At 45.7% G+C, this 19423-nt stretch overlaps 1 protein-coding gene across 13 annotated transcripts in view; it reads right to left on the minus strand.

Annotated features, from left to right (window-relative positions):
* The window catches only part of KTN1 (kinectin 1), a 102663-nt gene that overhangs the window by 67887 nt on the left and 15353 nt on the right, over nt 1–19423 (minus strand). For all 13 annotated transcript variants that reach the window (XM_083731262.1, XM_083731260.1, XM_083731270.1 and 10 more), the window contains one exon: nt 1237–1794. In XM_083731262.1, coding sequence (XP_083587388.1) covers nt 1237–1759 — 523 coding nt within the window. In that variant the 5' untranslated portion in view covers nt 1760–1794. The remainder of the gene's footprint in view (nt 1–1236; nt 1795–19423) is intronic.

Here is a 19423-nt window from a genome sequence, read left to right on the forward strand (position 1 = left end):
TTACATAGCAAAGCATTTACTGAAATACTAAAGAGCCACTTCTTCATGGAAGTCATGGGGTTGTTAAGCAGCAAGGTCCGCATCCTTATTCCACATCTGATTTTGAAACTAAGTTTTGCAAAACATTGCCTCACTTGTATTGTTCTCAGACCACAGAGCTGCTAAGACTCAGGTCTAGGGAGATTAGCCGTGAGAGCAAGTTAACTACACTTCAGAATATTGAATCACTGCAGTATTTTTCTAAAAAAAGAAAGCAAGCCTAAAAACTGCAACATATAGAGCATCTTGCAGCAGCACCTCAGTAGCAATCATCAAACGTGCACATAAAAAGCAGCACATTTTTATTGTAAAAAATAAAGAGAAGAGAGAACAGGGTGGAAGGGGACTGGTAGAGAGATAACAATCTGGTATAATGCAAGAACATCAAGCAATTGCAACAGAGGATGCTGGTGCAGAAGTAATCTGGAAATGAGGAAAGACTGCATGCTTTCGTGAGAACTTTTATGCTGAACCTGTGACACCAGCTAGCTTTCAAGCATACTGGAAAGTCTTTTACTATATCTTAACAGTAGTGATCAAATGCAGGGTGAAGAAAGTGCCTCATGCTGAAACTATTCTCCACTCCTTTTATATTTCCATCTTTGCTATCCTTAGATAAGACGGCGGCTTAGTACAATACAGCACCAAAAAGTGTGGGATTTATTGGGTGGGGAGCAGAAATAAATGAGTCCAATTCTATGGAGGCAGCAGGAGTTAGCTAGCAGTTCCACAGGGGCTGAAAATAACCCCAAACCTCTTTTGGAAGCATTCTGCAACAAGACACTTAAGCTGCTTTCAGACAACCTGCTTATTGAGCCCAAAGTCTGCAGGAAGACTATATGACACCACATCAGGGAATTAGTGTTATCACACACTTTCCAGAGGATTTCCAGATTAGTTTTCCTTATGGCAAAAGTGTCTAATTTTTTTTTGGGGGGGGGATGTGGGTTTGCTGTACAAGAGTGCCAAACCCACTCTGCTTGCACAGCCTGAATTCATCATCAATCAAGGCCTATCTGTAAAACACTGTATTTTAAATCGGGAGCAAAGCTTTACTTAGGGCAACGCTTGTGGAGGTGAGAGAAAGCAGTAAAGATATACTGTGCCATTTTGTATTTTAATCCATCAACAGCTTAGGAACCAGAGTTGGCTAAACTAAACCACCACCCCCAACCCCAAATTCTAGCATGAAGATACCTATTCCATTCTTCTGCTTCTTTTGTCCCGCCTTCTTCTTTGACCCAGCTCCATCGGACGGTGGGGTGGGCTGTTTCGTAACAGGTACTGGCTCCACCTTCTTCCCTCCAGACTTGGTGCTGTCCGGATCTTTGGGTGCCTGCTCCTCCGGGCTACCTTTACGTTTCTTCTCCTTCTTCTTCCTCTCTCGGAGGCCACTGGGGGCCTCTGTCACACCCAAAGGGGCAGCAGGAATAGGCTCCTCTTCTGCCCCCAAAGCATCAGATAGCTTGAAGTCTCGAGGGGCGCTCTCTGAGTCAGACTCATGGAGGTTCCCATTCTGAGCCTCCTTCTTCTTGCTCTTCTTCTTCTCTGCCTTCTTTTTATCAGCCTTAGCAGGCGGAAACTTTTGGTCCCTCTTTTGTTTCGCGAGGGCTTCATCGTACAGAGTTTCCTTCATAAAAAGCCAGAAGAAGAGGAAGATGACAGCAATCACGACAGAGGGGACGAGGACAATGAAATAGGTCGACTCATAGAATTCCATTGTGCTTTTCTTCACTACTGCCTATAAGAATAAATCTGCAAAGAAATAGAGAAAGATGTTAATAAGCAAACATTTTTTAAAGTCCATTTTTAAAGAAGCAATACAGGAAGAAGAGGGATTCCTTAAAACATTAAAGGGAATCATGACATGAAAACTATCAGTAGTGGACAAGGTTTTCTGACTAGAAGCTGCTCCTTGGTAGTGGTGCTTGGTTGGAAAATGCTGGGCATCTTTCTGAATTTTTGCAGGTTATTTCCTAGGAGCACTTCTACGATGTTGTACACCATTTTCATTTTTTAAAATCCTCTCCATAAATCGATGCCCACAAAATGCAAGGGAGGGAAGCAAATCCCTTTTGATTCTTCCCCTACATCCAAGAACTTAGCACAAAAACCCCTGGACCAATTTGTTTGTAATTACGTTTCTTTAACCTAGGGAAATCTCTCTCACACACCTGAATGCTATTTTCAAACAAACTGGCAATGAGAGTCTTATCGTGAAATTTACAGCCCATTGTTTGCAAAGTTGGTTTGGAATGGGCGCTGCCCTCCTTTTTCCTCCTGTGGGCCAAAAGTAGAAGCCCCGCAGGCTGTGACGCCGCTCACATCTGACACACACCCAAGCTCAGAACGCACAGGCTTCCTTGTCCCCCATTCAAGTTCACACAGTTCAGGGCCTTCTGGTGCCAATACCAACTACGCCCCAGGGCACAGCTCCAGAGAGATTAAAGAGCAACACTACTCAACAAGTCGGAAATGCAAAGCGCAGAAAAGTATCGGAGTCCACAGCAAAGTTATGGGGGCAGCTTTAAATCCGTAAGCTTTCTGCAAGAGCAGCAGCAAGGATACTCATCGCAAAGTATTGGAAGACATAAGATTTACCCACCCGGGAAGAATGTCAGATGAAAGTGATGGACTATATGGAACTGGCGGAGATGACTGGCAGAATCCGAGACCAAGGTGAAGAGTTGGTGGAAGAAGATTGGAAAAAAATTTAAAGTTTATCTACAGAAACATTGTAAAATTCAGGAATGTTAGAAGGATGTTGGAATGAAGTAATGTGGTATTAGCAGAAATGATACAAAAGATTAGGTAAAAAATGTTTTTTTTTTTAATTGTTGAAAGAGCAGAATGTAATATTATAATATACTGTATTAAGATAAACTATTAGGATAAAAACCAAGTTGGAAAGGATTTGCTGGAATACTTAAGTGAACTAGAATACAAAAAAGGGAGGTGTGAGGAGGTCAGGGAAATAAGTTAATGAAAGATAAGACATGGAAAGAGGGAAATGTTTTTAACTGTCTTTATTTTTCTGTATTTTGTATCTTTTTTTTCTTTTTTCTTTTTTTCCCTTTTCCTTTTCATTTTTGTAACTTTTTTGAAACTTTAATAAATATTTAATAAATAAATAAATAAATAAATAAATAAATAAATAAATAAATCTGTAAGCTTTCACGGCAGCTCAACCACACTCTCCAATGTTTAGAGATCAGGTGTGTCCCTGAAGACACACACAGCAAACACGTCTCTGGGAATCTATGACCGGAAAAGACTTTCGGAAGCACAGTCATCTCATGCTTTCAAGAAATGTGGGTGGTCTGCAGAATTTGCATGTCAATAATCATCAGAGAGTTTGATCCTGCTTCAAATGTTTAGCAAAACGAAACTTTTTACAGTCATTCCCTTCTTTTTATTTGTCTACAAAGCATAACACCTCCACTCATAGGCATCTGCCCAACCCTAAAGATAGTCCAAGGTCCTTCTACGTATTTACAACCAACACATTCACACCCCTACATATCACACAGCTCAGAATATTTGGAGGGCTGCTTTCTTCCACGTGAATGCATCCTATTCACAGTGTTCATCTGTGGCCTGGCTCTGCACTGGCAGATATGCATTATGAGGGGCAGGGCCCTCTTGGTTGCAACACCCCAGAGGTTGGCTCTCTCATTTATGCAGGTTTCTTTAGGCGAGTTGTTAAAACTTTTAATGTTCTGGCATGCTTTGAGGGGCAGCTTTAAATTCCTCCCTGCTATTTGTTCTCAGTTTTAATGCTCTGTTTTAAGACTTCAAATTGGAGGATTTGAATGCTGTGCACTCTCTTTGTGGATCCTTTCTCCAATAAAATAATGTATAAATAAGCCATGACAACTATTTATTTGCTTGCTGCTTTGAATCCAAAGGTACAATTTAAAAAGAGGATGTTTCCTTGTTGTCTGTACTTCCTGCAATCAACGTTTGGCTTTAGGGTCAAATTGTAATTAGAGCAGCCACTCTATTTTTTTTAGGGGGGGGTATACAACCGAGAAAGTACACAATAGAAGTTTAAATAATTATGTAATATTGGGGAAGAGTAAACACTCCTCTCTCCCACAATAATAAAACTCAGTAATGAGTTGATGACCAGGGCAGAACTGATGGGTAATGAAGCACTTCTAATGAAGTGTAATGGAATTCACTTCAAGGTGTGGCTGCTGCGGCAACTAGCGTATTCGCTAACTTGTCAAAAAAGGATCAGACAGATTCACTGGAAACAACAGTTGATGAATCTATCAGCCAGAATCGCTAAATGGAACCTCGGTGTTGAAAGGAAGTACACCCCCCCCCCAAAAAAAAATATTTAGTGTTGGGGACAAAAACAATTGCCTTCATGCTCAGCTTGTGAGGTCTGCTGGATGAGCCAGACATCGCTGCTGGGAAAGAAAGGGTGCTGGACTGGCTGAATATCTGCTCTGAAGATCCAACAAACCTCTTCTTAGGTTTTAAAGCTGCCGGAACAGACATGGTTATTAGCAGTCCAACCACCAGTCCATTGGGCCCAGCAGCAGTTTTGTCTCAAGTATGGTGGCAAGTCATGGAAGAGCTACTCTCTCCCAGCCACTCCTAGCTACTTGCAATGTAGGGTGTGGCCCCAGAAATTTTGCATGCCAACATATATCGCCCCAGATCTCTTGGGAAACCCATCTGTTGAAATTCTGGTTTTTCACCAGGAAGCAGAGGGGAGAGGGAGGCCTAGGCACAATTTCAGTTATTTGGTTAGCCACCCACAAGGGTTCTTCTTAAAATACACTTTTTTGTAATAAGTGTTATCAGGAATCTTATTTTGCTAGCCTCACTGACTCAGGTTTAAAACTGCCCACCCTTGCAATATGTGGGCTCACTTCGCCACCATGGTTTTTCCAGAAAAGGCTAACCTTTTTACTGTAATTTACAAAAAAGCAAGCGGGCAATATGGGCAGAATACCTTGTGCGATAAGAGCACAAGGGGGTTATTGAGCCTCTGCAATGCAACTGCATCAGACAGGCCCATGATCTGCCACTGAGCGGCAAAGCCTCGCCTGCAATTCAGCAGGCCTTGCTCTGCAAAGCATTGCAGGGGTTTACAACTCCAAGACCTGGGACTGATACATAAGAGAGTTGCTGAAGTCACATAATGAGCACAGGCCCAACAATTCTGCTCACCATGGCCTCTGGAGAAGGCCCTACTCTGAGGAGGCTTGGCCTTCTGCTGCAGCTTAGGGCAAAGGTAGGCAGCAAGCTTCACCCCCACAGGTGCGCTGAGATTTGGAGGGCACAATAACTACATCTGGAGAGAGAGGCTAGAGGCTGACTACAGTGGTACCTCAGGTTAAGTATTTAATTCGTTCTGGAGGTCCGTTCTTAACCCGAAACTGTTCTTAACCTGAAGCACCACTTTAGCTAATGGGGCCTCCCACTGCTGCCGCCGGAGCCCGATTTCTGTTCTTAACCTGAAGCAAAGTTCTTAAACTGAAGCACTATTTCTGGGTTAGTGGAGTGTGTAACCTGAAGCGTATGTAACCTGAAGCGTATGTAACCTGAGGTACCACTGTATCTGGGCACAGGGTGGATGGGGTGCTTCAAGCACACTGGCTGCCCGGTACCAAAACAAGCCCCAGCTCAGGGTTTTAGAGTGGGAGGAGGAAAGGAGAGAGAAGGGTAGCGAAAGACCATCTTTGGATCTGCAGTCAATGTGCTTTTAAGGCCCCCCTGGAAGGCGGAGCCACAGTGTCTACTGGTTAGGCTTGACAATATGCTCAAATCACTGAGAATTTATTTTAACATTTTTTATACCTCACTTACCACTTTCTCTACGAAGCTAAAGACAGTTGGTTTGCCTGCCTCGCCCAACAGATATGGGAAATCAGCTGCTCTTGCAGAACAATACCCACTGCTGATTCACTTCACATATTTGGTTTGTGAAAACTGCTCCCAAGCCCTGATGTGAAAGCTAAATGAACAGAGATTATTGGTTCTTTGGTTGGGCTCTATCAGAGCTTCTTTTCCAACCCTGCAGCTATGGGATTTGGAGGCCTGCAATACAAGGAGAAGCAAGAGCTCCTTCATTGGAGGTTTTTAAACAGTGGTTAGATGGCCGTCTGTCATGGATGCTTTAGTTGAGATTTCTGCATTGGAGGGGGTTGGACTGGATGACCCTTGGGGTCCCTTACAATTCTACAATTCTATGATTACAACCTGGGAGGTCTGAAACAGTTGTTTACATTTAGACAAACCTGAAAACTCAAGTTCTATAATATGGCAGGGGTCAGCAAACATTTACAGCAGGGAGCCAGTCCACTGTCCCTCACACCTTGTGGGAGGCTGGACTACATTTTTTTGGAGGGGGGATGAATGAATTCCTATGCCCCACAAATAATCCAGAGATGCATTTTAAATAAAAGCACACATTCTACCCATGTAAAAACACCAGGCAGGCCCCACAAATAACCCAGAGATGCATTTTAAACAAAAGTGCACATTCTACGCATGTAAAAACACGCTGATTCCCGGACCCTCCGTGGGCTGGATTTAGAAGGCGATTGGGCCCCATCTGGCCCCCGGGCCTTGGTTTGCCTACCCATGTACTATGGCAACTCTGGGGAAAATTAATGGATGTTCATTATGGGCATCTAGAAAAGACATATTTTCATCCAGGCTTTTACATGTAATTGAGTGTGCAAGGTTTAGGTAAATGTGATGAGTATTGTTGTTGCTATAATGATAGTTTGTTATTCATTTATATAAGTGATGTAAGTGATGAAGGGTTTAAAAGAAGGGTTTAAAAGGGTTTAAAAGAAGGGTTTAAAAGGGTTTTAAAGAATGGCACTAAGTTGAATCCTTTCTGTTCTCTGTGTAGGTCCCCACTTCCACACAGTTTATATTCCATGACACCAGAGGCTCCAGAACCTGAGAAGTACAGCTTTAAAGTACAAAACTATGTCTGCACAGACAACACCCTGCTTTGCCCACAATCATCTCAAGCTTAAGGAAATTGACAAAGGGGAGGCAACATACAGTGGCATGTTCCCAGGCAAGCTCAGCTTGCATTAGGCACAGATTAAGTTTGGCACCAAATGCAAGCCTCTCTGCCATGGTGCGATCCAATGCCTATCAAATGCACTAGATGCTCAATTTTAAGATTTATTGGTGCTGAAATTATTCCATGATTAGAAGAGAGACACACACAAAAGCCCTCGCTGCAAACCCCCCAAATAAACTAAGGTAATTTTACTTTTGACAGAAAAAGCCTGCTGAATTTCTGCTAGTATCTGTTTGGTCCTTAACATCTCAGAGAGAAGCTTTAATGGAATACAGTTTTTAAGGGTTCTTCCTTCGGATTGCTTTTAAACAGAAAAAGACGACGGCAGAGAGACAAGAGACTCACTCAAATCTTCTTGTTCTTCTCTCAATTAAACTGATCCAATGAAGCCATTTGCTGAACACAATAATCTCAGCCCTCCAAATATCCTCTAGGTAAATGCCTCCCATTCCAACCATACCAGGGAATCTGTACCGTCTGGTGAGCTACCCTCAGATGTCATCAAGCTGTTATACTGACCTCGGTGCTCTGGTTCTGACTTGCAGTCTAGGCTCTGCAGCATAACCTGCAAATCTTGGGCAAGAACACATATACAGTAGCAGCTTTCCAGTGAAATTGAGAAGCTCTAGTAGAAGTCCACATCAGTGTTCGAAACTCCCATTGTTCTAGGTGGATTTTGCAACAGGGAATTTCTTTAGCGTGAGCAGTTTCTGAGCTCTCGGCGCTACTACTGTGGCTAAGATTTCAGATTAAAGCTTCAGAGTGGAAGGAAAGGGGGACCTTTTTCTGCCTCCCCACTTCCAGCTACTAACTGAAGAATGGAGAAAAGATCCTCTTAAGAATATTAGGGGGGTGGGCAACGGAAGGACTAGGCCATGTAAAAAATGAACATAATATTTTAGCTACAGTTCATTCATTTCCAGCTTTGTATTCTTGTTATAAGAAAAGCACGCCTAGACATTCTGTTGTTGCGCCAACAACCTAGGTTTAAAGTGCCATTTAGCTCCTAGCTTTCATATCTCAGTTTCTAACGCTGGTCCACATGGAGCCGCTGTGCCAATTTAATAATAATAATAATAATAATAATAATAATAATAATAATAATAAATTTTATTTATATCCCGCCCTCCCCAGCCGAAGCCGGGCTCAGGGCGGCTAACAACACTAAAACAGTACAACATTATAAAACATTATAAAAATGAATTAAAATCAAAATTAATGGCAACCATAAACTAAAGTCTTGTAAAGATTGCCAAAGGAGGGAGTCAGGCTGCGCCCTGACCAAAGGCCAGGTGGAACAGCTCTGTCTTGCAGGTCCTGCGGAAAGATGTCAAGTCCTGCAGGGCCCTTGTCTCTTGTGACAGAGCGTTCCACCAGGTTGGAGCCGCAGCCGAAAAAGCCCTGGCTCTAGTTGAGGCCAGCCTAACCTCTCTGTGGCTTGGGACCTTCAAGGTGTTTTTATTTGAAGACCGTAAGTTCCTCTGTGGGGCATACCAGGAGAGGCGGTCCCGTAGGTACGAGGGCCCTAGGCCGTATAGGGCTTTGAAGGTTAAAACCAGCACCTTAAACCTGATCCTGTACTCCACCAGGAGCCAGTGCAGCTTGTATAGCACCGGATGAATGTGATCTCTAAGCGAAGACCCCGTAAGGAGTCTCGCTGCGGCATTCTGCACCCGCTGGAGTTTCTGGGTCAGTCTCAAGGGCAGCCCCACATAGAGCGAGTTACAATAATCCAGTCTGGAGGTGACCGTCGCGTGGATCACAGTGGCTAGGTCAGGGCGAGAGAGGTAAGGAGCCAACTGCTTAGCTTGGCGGAGATGAAAAAATGCCGCCTTTGTTATAGCTGCAATCTGCGCCTCCATGGAGAGGGAGGTATCGAAGATTACACCCAAACTCTTAACGGACGGTGCTGGCACTAATTGCACCCCCGCAAGAGATGGGAGTTGCCCCCTCAGTCCCATGTCGTCCCGTCCCAGCCAGAGGACCTCTGTCTTCGAAGGATTTAACTTCAACCGGCTCCCACGAAACCATCCAGCCACAGCCTCCAGGCATCTGATCAGTGTGTCTGGGGCCGAGTCCGGGTGGCCGTCCATCAACAGATAGAGTTGGGTGTCATCAGCATACTGATGGCAGCCCAGCCCAAAACTCCGGACAAGCTGGGCGAGGGGGCGCATAAAGATGTTAAAAAGCATCGGGGAGAGTATTGCACCCTGGGGCACACCACACACCAAGGAGTGGCGGGATGACAATTCCCCCCCAAGCGCCACCCTCTGTCCCCGACCAGAGAGAAACGAGCGCAGCCATTGAAGGACTGTGCCCTGGATCCCCACGTCGGCAAGGCGGTGGTCCAGGAGTTCGTGATCGACCATGTCGAAGGCTGCTGACAGATCTAGAAGAATCAGCAGCCCCAACCCGCCTCGATCCAGCTGCCTGCGGAGATCATCTGTTAGGGCGACCAGAGCCGTCTCGGTCCCATGACCAGCGCGGAAGCCGGACTAGAATGGATCCAGAGCTGATGTTTCATCCAGAAACCTACCAAGCTGTTCAGCAATCGCTCTCTCAATCACCTTACCCAGGAATGGAAGATTCGAAACCGAGCGGTAATTGGATAGATCTAACGGCGTTTCCGTGTGCGGCTCTGGCTCGCCAGAGCAGCGATGTCACGCTGGCCACGTGACCCGGAAGTGTCTCCGGACAGCGCTGGCCCCTGGCCTCTTAAGTGAGATGGGCGCACAACCCCAGAGTCTGTCAAGACTGGCCCGTACGGGCAGGGGTACCTTTACCTTTACCTTTAAAGGATCTAATGATGTTTTCTTTAAGAGCGGGCGCACCACTGCCTCCTTCAGTTCCCCTGGGAATGTCCCGGTGCCAAGGGACAGATTGATGATATCCCCCAGGGGGGCCCGCACCTCGTCTGGGCACGCTCTAATCAGCCAGGACGGGCACGGGTCGAGAGGAAAGGTGGTGGGCTTTCCAGCTCGGAGGAGTCTGTCCACGTCGGCTGGGGATATCCAGTCAAAGTGGTCTAATACTGAACCCGAGGACAGTCGAGGGGCCTCCAGTTCCTTTATTGTATCCAAATTGGCAGGGAGGTCATGGCGGAGCAACAAGACCTTCTCCGCAAAAAAGCTCGCGAATGCCTCACAGCTGTGTGTCAAATTGTTATTTAAATTTGGCTGTCCTTCAAGGGACGTTAAAGACCGAATTATACTAAATAATTGCGCCGGGCGAGAGCTAGCGGATGCAATGGAGGCCGAGAAGTAGGACTTCTTAGCGGCCTTCACTGCCATCTCGTAGGTTTTCATAAAAACCCTACAAGATGTTCTTGAAGCTCCGTCATGGGCACCCTGCCATACTCGCTCTAGCCGTCTGAGGTCCCGCTTCATTTTCCGGAGCTCCTCGGTAAACCAGGGAGCCCGGTTTCTGCGGGGTCGCAGAGGGCGCTTAGGTGCGATCTCATTGATGGCTGCTAGGAGCTGGGTATTCCAGGCCTCAACAAGCTCAGTCAATGAGTCGCCAGGGGGAGAAAGGTCCCGCAAGGCTTGATGGAATCTATCAGGGTCCATCAGCCTCTGTGGGCGAGCCCAAATTGGCTCGCCACCCAAGCAGGGTGGGGGTGGAACGTCAATCCTGGCTTTCAGAGCATAGTGATCAGACCATGGCACCTTCATTGAAGGAAACATGATCACATCTATACCGATGCCAAAGATCAAATCCAGCGTGTGGCCTGCTTGGTGTGTGGGGCCTGAAACAAACTGGGAGAGCCCTAGTGTCGCCATGGAAGACACCAGGTCCAGAGCCTGTGAGGAGGGAGTGGCATCAGCATGGATGTTGAAGTCCCCCAATACCAATAGGTATTGCTCATCTCTGCATGCCTGAATTCCTTTCCCAACATTTTCACTTCCAATCCTATGCTAAGGGCTGTTTCCAGATGCATGGCTCCTAGTACAGTGGTGCCTCGCAAGACGAAAAGAATCCGTTGCGCGATTCTCTTCGTCTAGCGGTTTTTTCGTCTTGCGAAGCAAGCCCATTGACAGCTTAGCGGATTAGCGCTACAGCGGTCTAGCAGCTTCTAGCGATCAGCTGTTAAGCGGCTTATCAGCAGATCAGCTGTTAAGCGGCTTAGGAAAACGGGGGGGGGGGGGAGCGGAAAAAAACCACGGGAACTCGCAAAATTTTTTCATCTTGCGAAGCAACCCCATAGGGAAATTCGTTTTGTGAAGCGCCTCCAAAACGGAAAACAACACAAATGGACAACATTGTGCGGAGCCCCCATACAAGGGGAGTGAGACATGGAGATCCCAGTCTAAAAAGACTGAAGCAATGAGTGTCAATGGCATAAAATGCACTGGCAGATAACTCGGAGGAGGCGGCAGCAATAACAGTATTCTCTTATATCATTTGGTGAGAGGGCTCTGCACAGAATGAATGAATAAGCTTCTCTAAGAAGCAGAACATAGGGAACGCCAGGTAGCCTGGTCATCATCTCCACCAACGGTAGCCAGAGTGGTGCGCTCTCTTTAGAAGTTGTTGGACTCTCATTTGCATTATCCCTGACCACACAGGCTGGGGCTGGTGGGAGCTGGACGCCAACAACATCTTGAGAACATCACATTGTCTACCTCTGACCTACAACGACTTGTTGTGGCTCTCCAGGGTTTTAAACAGGAGGAATCCCCAGCCCAAGTCAGAGATGCCAGGCAATGAAACAGACTTTTTGCATGCAAGCCGTGTGTTCTACCACCAAGTCACAACCCTACCTCATTTCCTCCGTTTTTGTCACTCCCAAAGGCTTTCCAACTGCACTTCTTCCCCCTACCTCACACTGTTAAAGTGGTTTAAAGAAGGCAAACATAGACTTGCAGACTGGTGGGCTGTTATTATGGAAGAGTTGCAGGCGCCAGAATCAGGGGTTTGGGAATTCCCCCCCCCCTTCCCCTCTTTTTTCCAGTTCCATGCAGGGAGAGTAGAAAGGAGACATTCTTAGGCATCAGCACCAGCTTTTTGATGTCTAGGATTTTTCCAAGCCTGGGAAGGAGTGGAATTACACAGCTTCTTACAAAGATGGAATTCTGCTGCTTTACCGTCATCATACTGTAGGTGCAATTTATTTTAGCTGCAATGTTTTGGCAAAGGGAGGAAAGGATTGCCAACTAGGTCCAGGCAAGCTTTGCAAGCTTTGCAAGGCAGCTAACAGGAAGCTCATTCTATGGTACTTCTAGGTTTCCAAGCCTACAGACATTATCAATGCATGCCTGAACTAAGAGCTCCAAAGAGCTCAAGGAAAAAGAAAAAGACTTCTGCACGGACAAGGGTCCTGGTCTCATTTATGTTCTTAAGCATTTCTTGACTGATATTCTTCCCTTTCGTGTTTCATCCCATCCTAAACTTGACTATTATTCAGCAAGGGCTGACCTCAGCCACTGTAAGCTTAGCAATACTTCATAGAATCACAGAGTTGAAAGGGATCTATTCCAACCTCCTGCAATGCAGGAATCTCAGCTAAAGCACCCATGACAGACAACCATCCAACCTCTGCTTTAAAACCTCCAAGGAATGAGAGTCCACAACCTCCTGAGGGAGACTGTTCCACTTCAAGCCAGCTTGGCAATAACACAGAGGAGATGATTCTATGGAGGGAGGAACTTCAAAGGCTTTTGCGAATACTGACCCAGTACATGTGGAGTAGTAAACCATGATGGAATGAGCATGAACTAAGCGTCAGGCTAAGGCCTCCCCATTCCCCTTGAATTCAGTTTCAAAGAATCTCAGCTTCATGTTAGGTAATAACCAAGGATCTTGGTAAACAATGAACCATGGTTAACTGCTAAATAAACCAATTGGCTTGTTTGGCATCTAACCATTCCTGAAAGGAAGGGCCATGGCTCAGTAGTACAGCATCCGCTTTGCATGATGAATGCCCCACTTTCAATCCCTGGCATCCCCAGGTAGAGCTGGGAAAGATTCCAGCCTGAAATCTTGGAGAGCCACAGCCAATCAACATTGACATGGCTGGGTCAGGTCGACCAATAATAATAATAATAATAATAATAATTTATTATTATTTATACCCCGCCCATCTGGCTGGGCCTCCCCAGCCACTCTGGGCGGCTTCCATAAAAACCAAAAATACAGTAAAATATCACACGTTAAAAACTTCCCTGAACAGGGCTGCCTTAAAATGTCTTCTGAATGTCAGGTAGTTGTTTATCGCTTTGACATCTGCTGGAAGGGCGTTCCACAGGGTGGGCGCCACTACCGAGAAGGCCCTCTGCCTGGTTCCCTGTAGCTTCGCTTCTCGCAATGAGGGAACCGCCAGAAGGCCCTCGGCGCTGGACCTCAGCGTCCGGGCAGAATGATGGGGGTGGAGACGCTCCTTCAGGTATACTGGGCCGAGGCCGTTTAGGGCTTTAAAGGTCAGCACCAACACTTTGAATTGTGCTCGGAAACATACTGGGAGCCAATGTAGGTCTTTCAAGACCGGTGTTATATGGTCTCGGCGGCCGCTCCCAGTCACCAGTCTAGCTGCCGCATTCTGAATTAGTTGTAGTTTCTGAGTCACCTTCAAAGGTAGCCCCACGTAGAGCGCGTTACAGTAGTCCAAGCAGGAGATAACCACTGATTCACTATAAGGCAAGTTCAGCTGGTACAATCGCACCATCCTGGTTTATTTTATAAGTAGTACCCCCCCCCCCTTGTGAGGTTCTAGACCTAGGCAGCACGACAAAAGTAACTTGCAGTATAGCAGAGCATGCATTCCATTTTGAGTGATGATGAATTTAGACATGTTTATATTTAATTCAAGATCCATTTTGAAGTTGGATTTATTTCAAAAGCCAGTTGGTTTAAATAAGATTATATTCTTCTATCCACCCAGGAGAAAGGACACGTAGTTTTACAGAATCCATTTTAATAGCAAAACTACACTTCAAAAATTAGCTTTGTAGCAGTTTAAAAGCAAATGGATAAGAACTTTGTTCTTAGCAGTAGTAATCTCCTCTCCAGTATACTAATCCACAGCTTTGGTAACTTGCTCACAATTTGTGTGTCCCCGCCCCCCCCGCCCCAGCTTGTTATAACTTGTTGCGGTGATAAGATAGGTTCCAGTCATAACTTTAAATTATGTTGCCAGCTCTCTCTAAAAACAGCCACATCACTTCCTCAGTCATAACAAACCAACAAGGTGTTTTACATGTACAGAGGCTTTTCTCCATAAATACTCAAATCCACCACCAGCATTACATGTGTATCTACTTAAATCAGGCCACTGCTTCTGCCATTTCCTATCTTATTCAGGAAGGAAGTTCCAACGCTTGTGGGGTCATAACTGTGGAGCTCTTGCTTCTAGCCATTACTATACAGTAACGATCCACTGTAATGAGAGGACGGTAAACTGTGCCTTCTGACTTGCCTTCAACTGCTAGGTTGGCTCAAACAGGGAAAGGTGAACTTGAAGGTATGAGTCCAAGGCTGAAAAGCTTAGAACCAGCACTTTGTATTTGCCCAGAAGCAAATTAGCAAGCTGTGTAACTGGCCAGAGCGGGGGGGGGGGGGGAATGTGAATGTACCCTTAGCAACTGATAATATGTTTCAGAGTCTCCAGTGGTAGCCCCCAGAAGAGCGTATTGCAGTAATCAACCCTTGAACGTCTTGTCCAACTACTCTTCAGATCCTGGCATGCTACTTTCACATAAGTTATGTTTCAGGGATCGTGTCTAAAACCAAAATCATGTATAGTCAAAATACACTGGGTTCAATGGGATTCCCAAAGTCGCTTCTCCCAGTACCCTCTTGTGTGTATAGCTGGTAACTGTACAAGTTAAATGCACCGAAGTTGTGGGCTTACAGTAAGTACCCTTGCTCACGCAAGCCTTGGGTTACCCTAGCAAATGATATAAACAGAAGGTGTTTGATTTGACTGGATGTGCAACACCAGGATAAATCTGAGGGTTCCAAGGGTTATGCTGGAAGATTGTGCAAAGACTGAGCTGCCCATAACATACGTCTGAGAACAGAGCAGAGTCAACGTCCTTCATGCGAAACAATGACCAAATTTTAACCAGTGAGCAAGTAGGATGCACTGCATTCCTATCTTCCACATACATGCACAGAAAAATGCTGTTTGGCAAAGCTCCAAGGCCTTGGGATCAGGGGAGGGAGGGAAGAGAGGGAATAGCTGCAATTCTTACACTTACTAGCCAACACCACAGTACAATAATACCCTGGACAATTGTGAGTTCAGCTATTCTTCAGAGACAAGCCAGAGGGCTGGCTCAATTCTATGCACCACTAAAAAGAACATTCACCCTCTATTAACATCATTTCTTTAGATGAACAAGAGAAAGGATGGAGGAATCAGTGTCCTCACTACTCCCGGATAAAAAGCACATGAATTTTAAAATCCACCTTGGGTCAGAACAGGATTCCAGCTCTATAAAACCAATCTCACCTCTATACTGGGGTGAGGGGGGGGGGAGCTTGAAAAGAGCAGTGTATGTGTGAGATCTCTGTGCTTTTTTTTGGTAGAACATAAGCTACTAAGAGTTGTTAGCAGGAATACGGCAGAGGAAGTTATGAGTAGTGAACATATTTCTCCAAGTGCCAGACGAGAACAGAAATTTCAGTGAGAACAGATGCCCACGTAGGTGGAGGGTTTCCCCCAACCTGCAGCCTATAAACATCCTATCCACTCTATGGGCTGCCTGAACAAGAGTTTCCTGTGCTTTTTTTCTGGCATTTTAACACTAAACTGGCCGGTTCCTGTATTCGTCCCAAAGCTCCCCTAAGCAGCCTGACCAGGAAAATGCTGCATGCCTATTCAGCACACCTCCAGATCTCTCACTACTATCCTCAAGTGCCTCCTCCCCCCCCCCAAAAAAAACCCCTGTTATTCCAAGGCGTGAGAGCTGGACCATGTCCAATTAAAGCTATGGTTTTCCCAGTAGCAATGTATGGAAGTGAAAGCTGGACCATCAAGAAGGCTGATCGCCGAAGAATTGATGCTTTTGAATTATGGTGCTGGAGGAGACTCTTGAGAGTCCCATGGACTGCAAGAAGACCAAACCTATCCATTCTTAAGGAAATCAGCCCTGAGTGCTCCCTGGAAGGACAGATCCTGAAGCTGAGGCTCCAAGACTTTGGCCACTTCATGAGAAGAGAAGACTCCCTGGAAAAGACTCTCATATTGGGAAAGATGGAGGGCACAAGGAGAAGGGGACGACAGAGGACGAGGTGGTTGGACAGTGTTAACCCTCCCCAGCTGCAGCTCCTATTTAAAAACCACACGCACATACACAAAGATGCATGTAGTCTGGTCCCAAGCATCCAGTCTCAGGACAGTTCACAATCATTTCTGCTACCCAGAGATGGGAGCGACACCACACCTCCCTAGACTTGTAACTGACACAGAATGATATTGAGCTCCACCCTGAAGGACCGCCATAATCTGAGGTTGGGGGAAAGAGGAGGAAGCGATTAAGAAGAATTCTAAACTGGAAACTGAAGTCTGCCTGGTGAAGCATACTCCTATGTTTTGACATAACAAAACAAAATGGAAAAAAGATGTTATGAAGTACTTCAGGTTCCTGAAACAAAACCTCAAGGGAGCTAGCAATCTGGAAACCCAAACAGGCCTTCAACTTAAAGCCGCACATCACAGTGACCCGGTAACATTTTGTCTGTTATTTCTATTCAGTCTTCTGTTCACACATACAAAGAGACTGTGCAGCTGACGGAGAAAAACGCTTCGTTAACCTTCCGCAGATTCAATAGCCCTATTGTTAAATAGGAGGAATGAAAGGAGTTACTGATAGTGTGGAACTGAAGGAGGAACGACCCATTCCAACCTAGCAAATTAGTCTGAAGAGGGTATTTCTACACACATGCCAAAGTATGTTCATCTAAAGCTGTAGGCATCAGTAATCAGTACCAAGGCATCAGTAATCATACCAAGCAGAGATAGAGCACACTAACATTTATATCTTGCTTACCCTGCTTTTCCAAACCTGTGTAATTATTATAATTATTGAGCAGAGGTTAGAGAAAGAAGTGGGAGGAGTGTCTTTCTAGTCTTTCCTCGGGACCCCATGGAAAACGCTTCCAATTTGCTATACCTGGGTTAAGGTGCAGAGAATGAATGAGCCACAGCTGGGGGCAGCCTGAGGATGCCCCATCTACCTTGTGTCTGCCCATGAAAAGCAAGCCTAGAGTGAGAGACTACAGTCGTACCTCTACTTACGTATCCCTCTGGATATGGAATCTTTGGGTGATTTCGCCGCACACATGCGCAGAAGCGCGCCTCTATTTATGTAATTTCTGGGGTGCGAACGGACCCCAGGAACGAATTAAGTTCGTATCCAGAGGGTCCACTGTACTAAGGTGATGTCAGCAGGTTCCAGGAATTCTCCTCTTTGGGAGATTTTTATGGGTTGAGGCTGTGAGTTTGTCTTGGCCCTAAGTAAGAACCAGGATGGATGGGTGGAGTCCTGGGTGAAAGCCAGGAGCATGAAAGAGGAGGTGTCTTGGAATTGATAACTGCTTTGTGATTGATAGTAGTTTTGCATTAATGCAACATTTTACATGCAGCTGTGTTTTTGTAATATTTATTGTTCGAGTGGTCTGTTTGTCACTGCTGCTTTCATTGTCTGTACACCATATATATATATATATATATATATATATTTGCTTTCGTAGATTTTCACGGGTACAGGAATGCAGGTTTTGGTGTCCTCGGGTGTCTTCCCGTGTAAAAGTTGGGGTGTCTAGGCGACGTTTCGACGAGGTCTCACTCGTCATCTTCAGGCTGGTGCTTTCGGCTTCTTGTTACTGGAACAGAGCGGGATCTCAATGTTTGAGTTCCTATAAATACTGTAGAGGGGGTGTGGTGTCTAGCCTCCAATGTTCTGGGCAGAGAGGAAGTTCCCAGGCTAGTGTGCCTTTTCTTCTTTTGTTCCTTAATTACTTGAGAGATACCTTGAGTGATTTCTTGAGTGATATCCTGAGTACCACTTAGGTGGGTCATTAGGTGTGGATTAGTTGCTAAAGTCTTTGTGTCTTGACCTCTTGAACTTTGTGAAGAGTTTTCCTGAGAAGATGGCTGTATTGCACTTAGTTGTGCTTTGGCTTGGCTTCGTGTATAGGGGCGAGCTGTGGTTTTGTGGCTTGTGTCAGCCAGATCTGTGTAGGGATTGCAGGGGGGTGCAGCATCCGGAGGTGCCACCATGGATTGGCTACTGGATGGTGTCAGTAATTCATCTGTGGAGAGGGTCTGGGTTTGGGTCTGGTGTGGTTGATTGGTGTTGGCGTTCTGTGTGCCTCTGGATCTGGTGTCAGTTTAGATAAATAGGGACCGCTTACCAGCGGGAAGGTAAACGGCGTTTCCGTGTGCGGCTCTGGCTCGCCAGAGCAGCGATGTCACGCTGGCCACGTGACCCGGAAGTGTCTCCGGACAGCGCTGGCCCCTGGCCTCTTAAGTGAGATGGGCGCACAACCCCAGAGTCTGTCAAGACTGGCCCGTACGGGCAGGGGTACCTTTACCTTTACCTTTTAACGGTCAATACTCCAGTACGATTTGGCTCTAGAAACCAATCTTTGAGTTTTCCATTTAGAATTAAAGCTTCAGAAAGCTGAGAACCTTCATGAACATGTTGCTAAGTACTGCTTGGTTCCAAGGGACCTTTCTTACATAGACCATAGCAATTCCAAAACAAATAGGAGTGCTAGCAGTTTTGCAGTACAATCCTAACCATGTCTACTCGGAAATACATCCCAGTGAATTAAATGAGACTTACTCTGAAATTAGTGAGGTTAGGATTGCAACTTTAGTCACAATTTTGTGCCAGAGCTCCAAAATAAATCTTAAGAGACATTTTCTTGGATCATCAAGTGTTGCACCAATAATTGCTTAAATTTAGTTTTGATATAATAGGAAGTAGGGCAAACCTGCCCTTTCAGTTTAAGTCATACCACATGTGCAATGAAAAAAGGAGATTTTAAGCCTAGATCTATTTTCATGACAAAGTCATGAAATTCTGCTGCTTGGGGGTGGGATGGAGGATGTGTTCAACCCTCCCAGGTCTGCACAATTTAGAAACACACACAGAGGATTGTATTTTCTCAAGACTTCTGCATGCAGAAAGCGATTATGCTGAAAGCTAGCGGGTCACAGGAGACTCTAGCCCAGCCTTTTGCCTAATGTGCCAGCTTTCTACTTTGAAAGGACTTCTCATGCAAAGTCAGTGACAACACCATAGAGAGGTAGGATATCTTACACAGAGTGTCACTGGGATCAGACTGAGCCGCAGCACTTCCCACATGAAGGTA

Source organism: Podarcis gaigeae (assembly GCF_964106915.1).
Source record: "Podarcis gaigeae genome assembly, chromosome: 1".
Lineage (NCBI taxonomy): Eukaryota > Metazoa > Chordata > Lepidosauria > Squamata > Lacertidae > Podarcis > Podarcis gaigeae.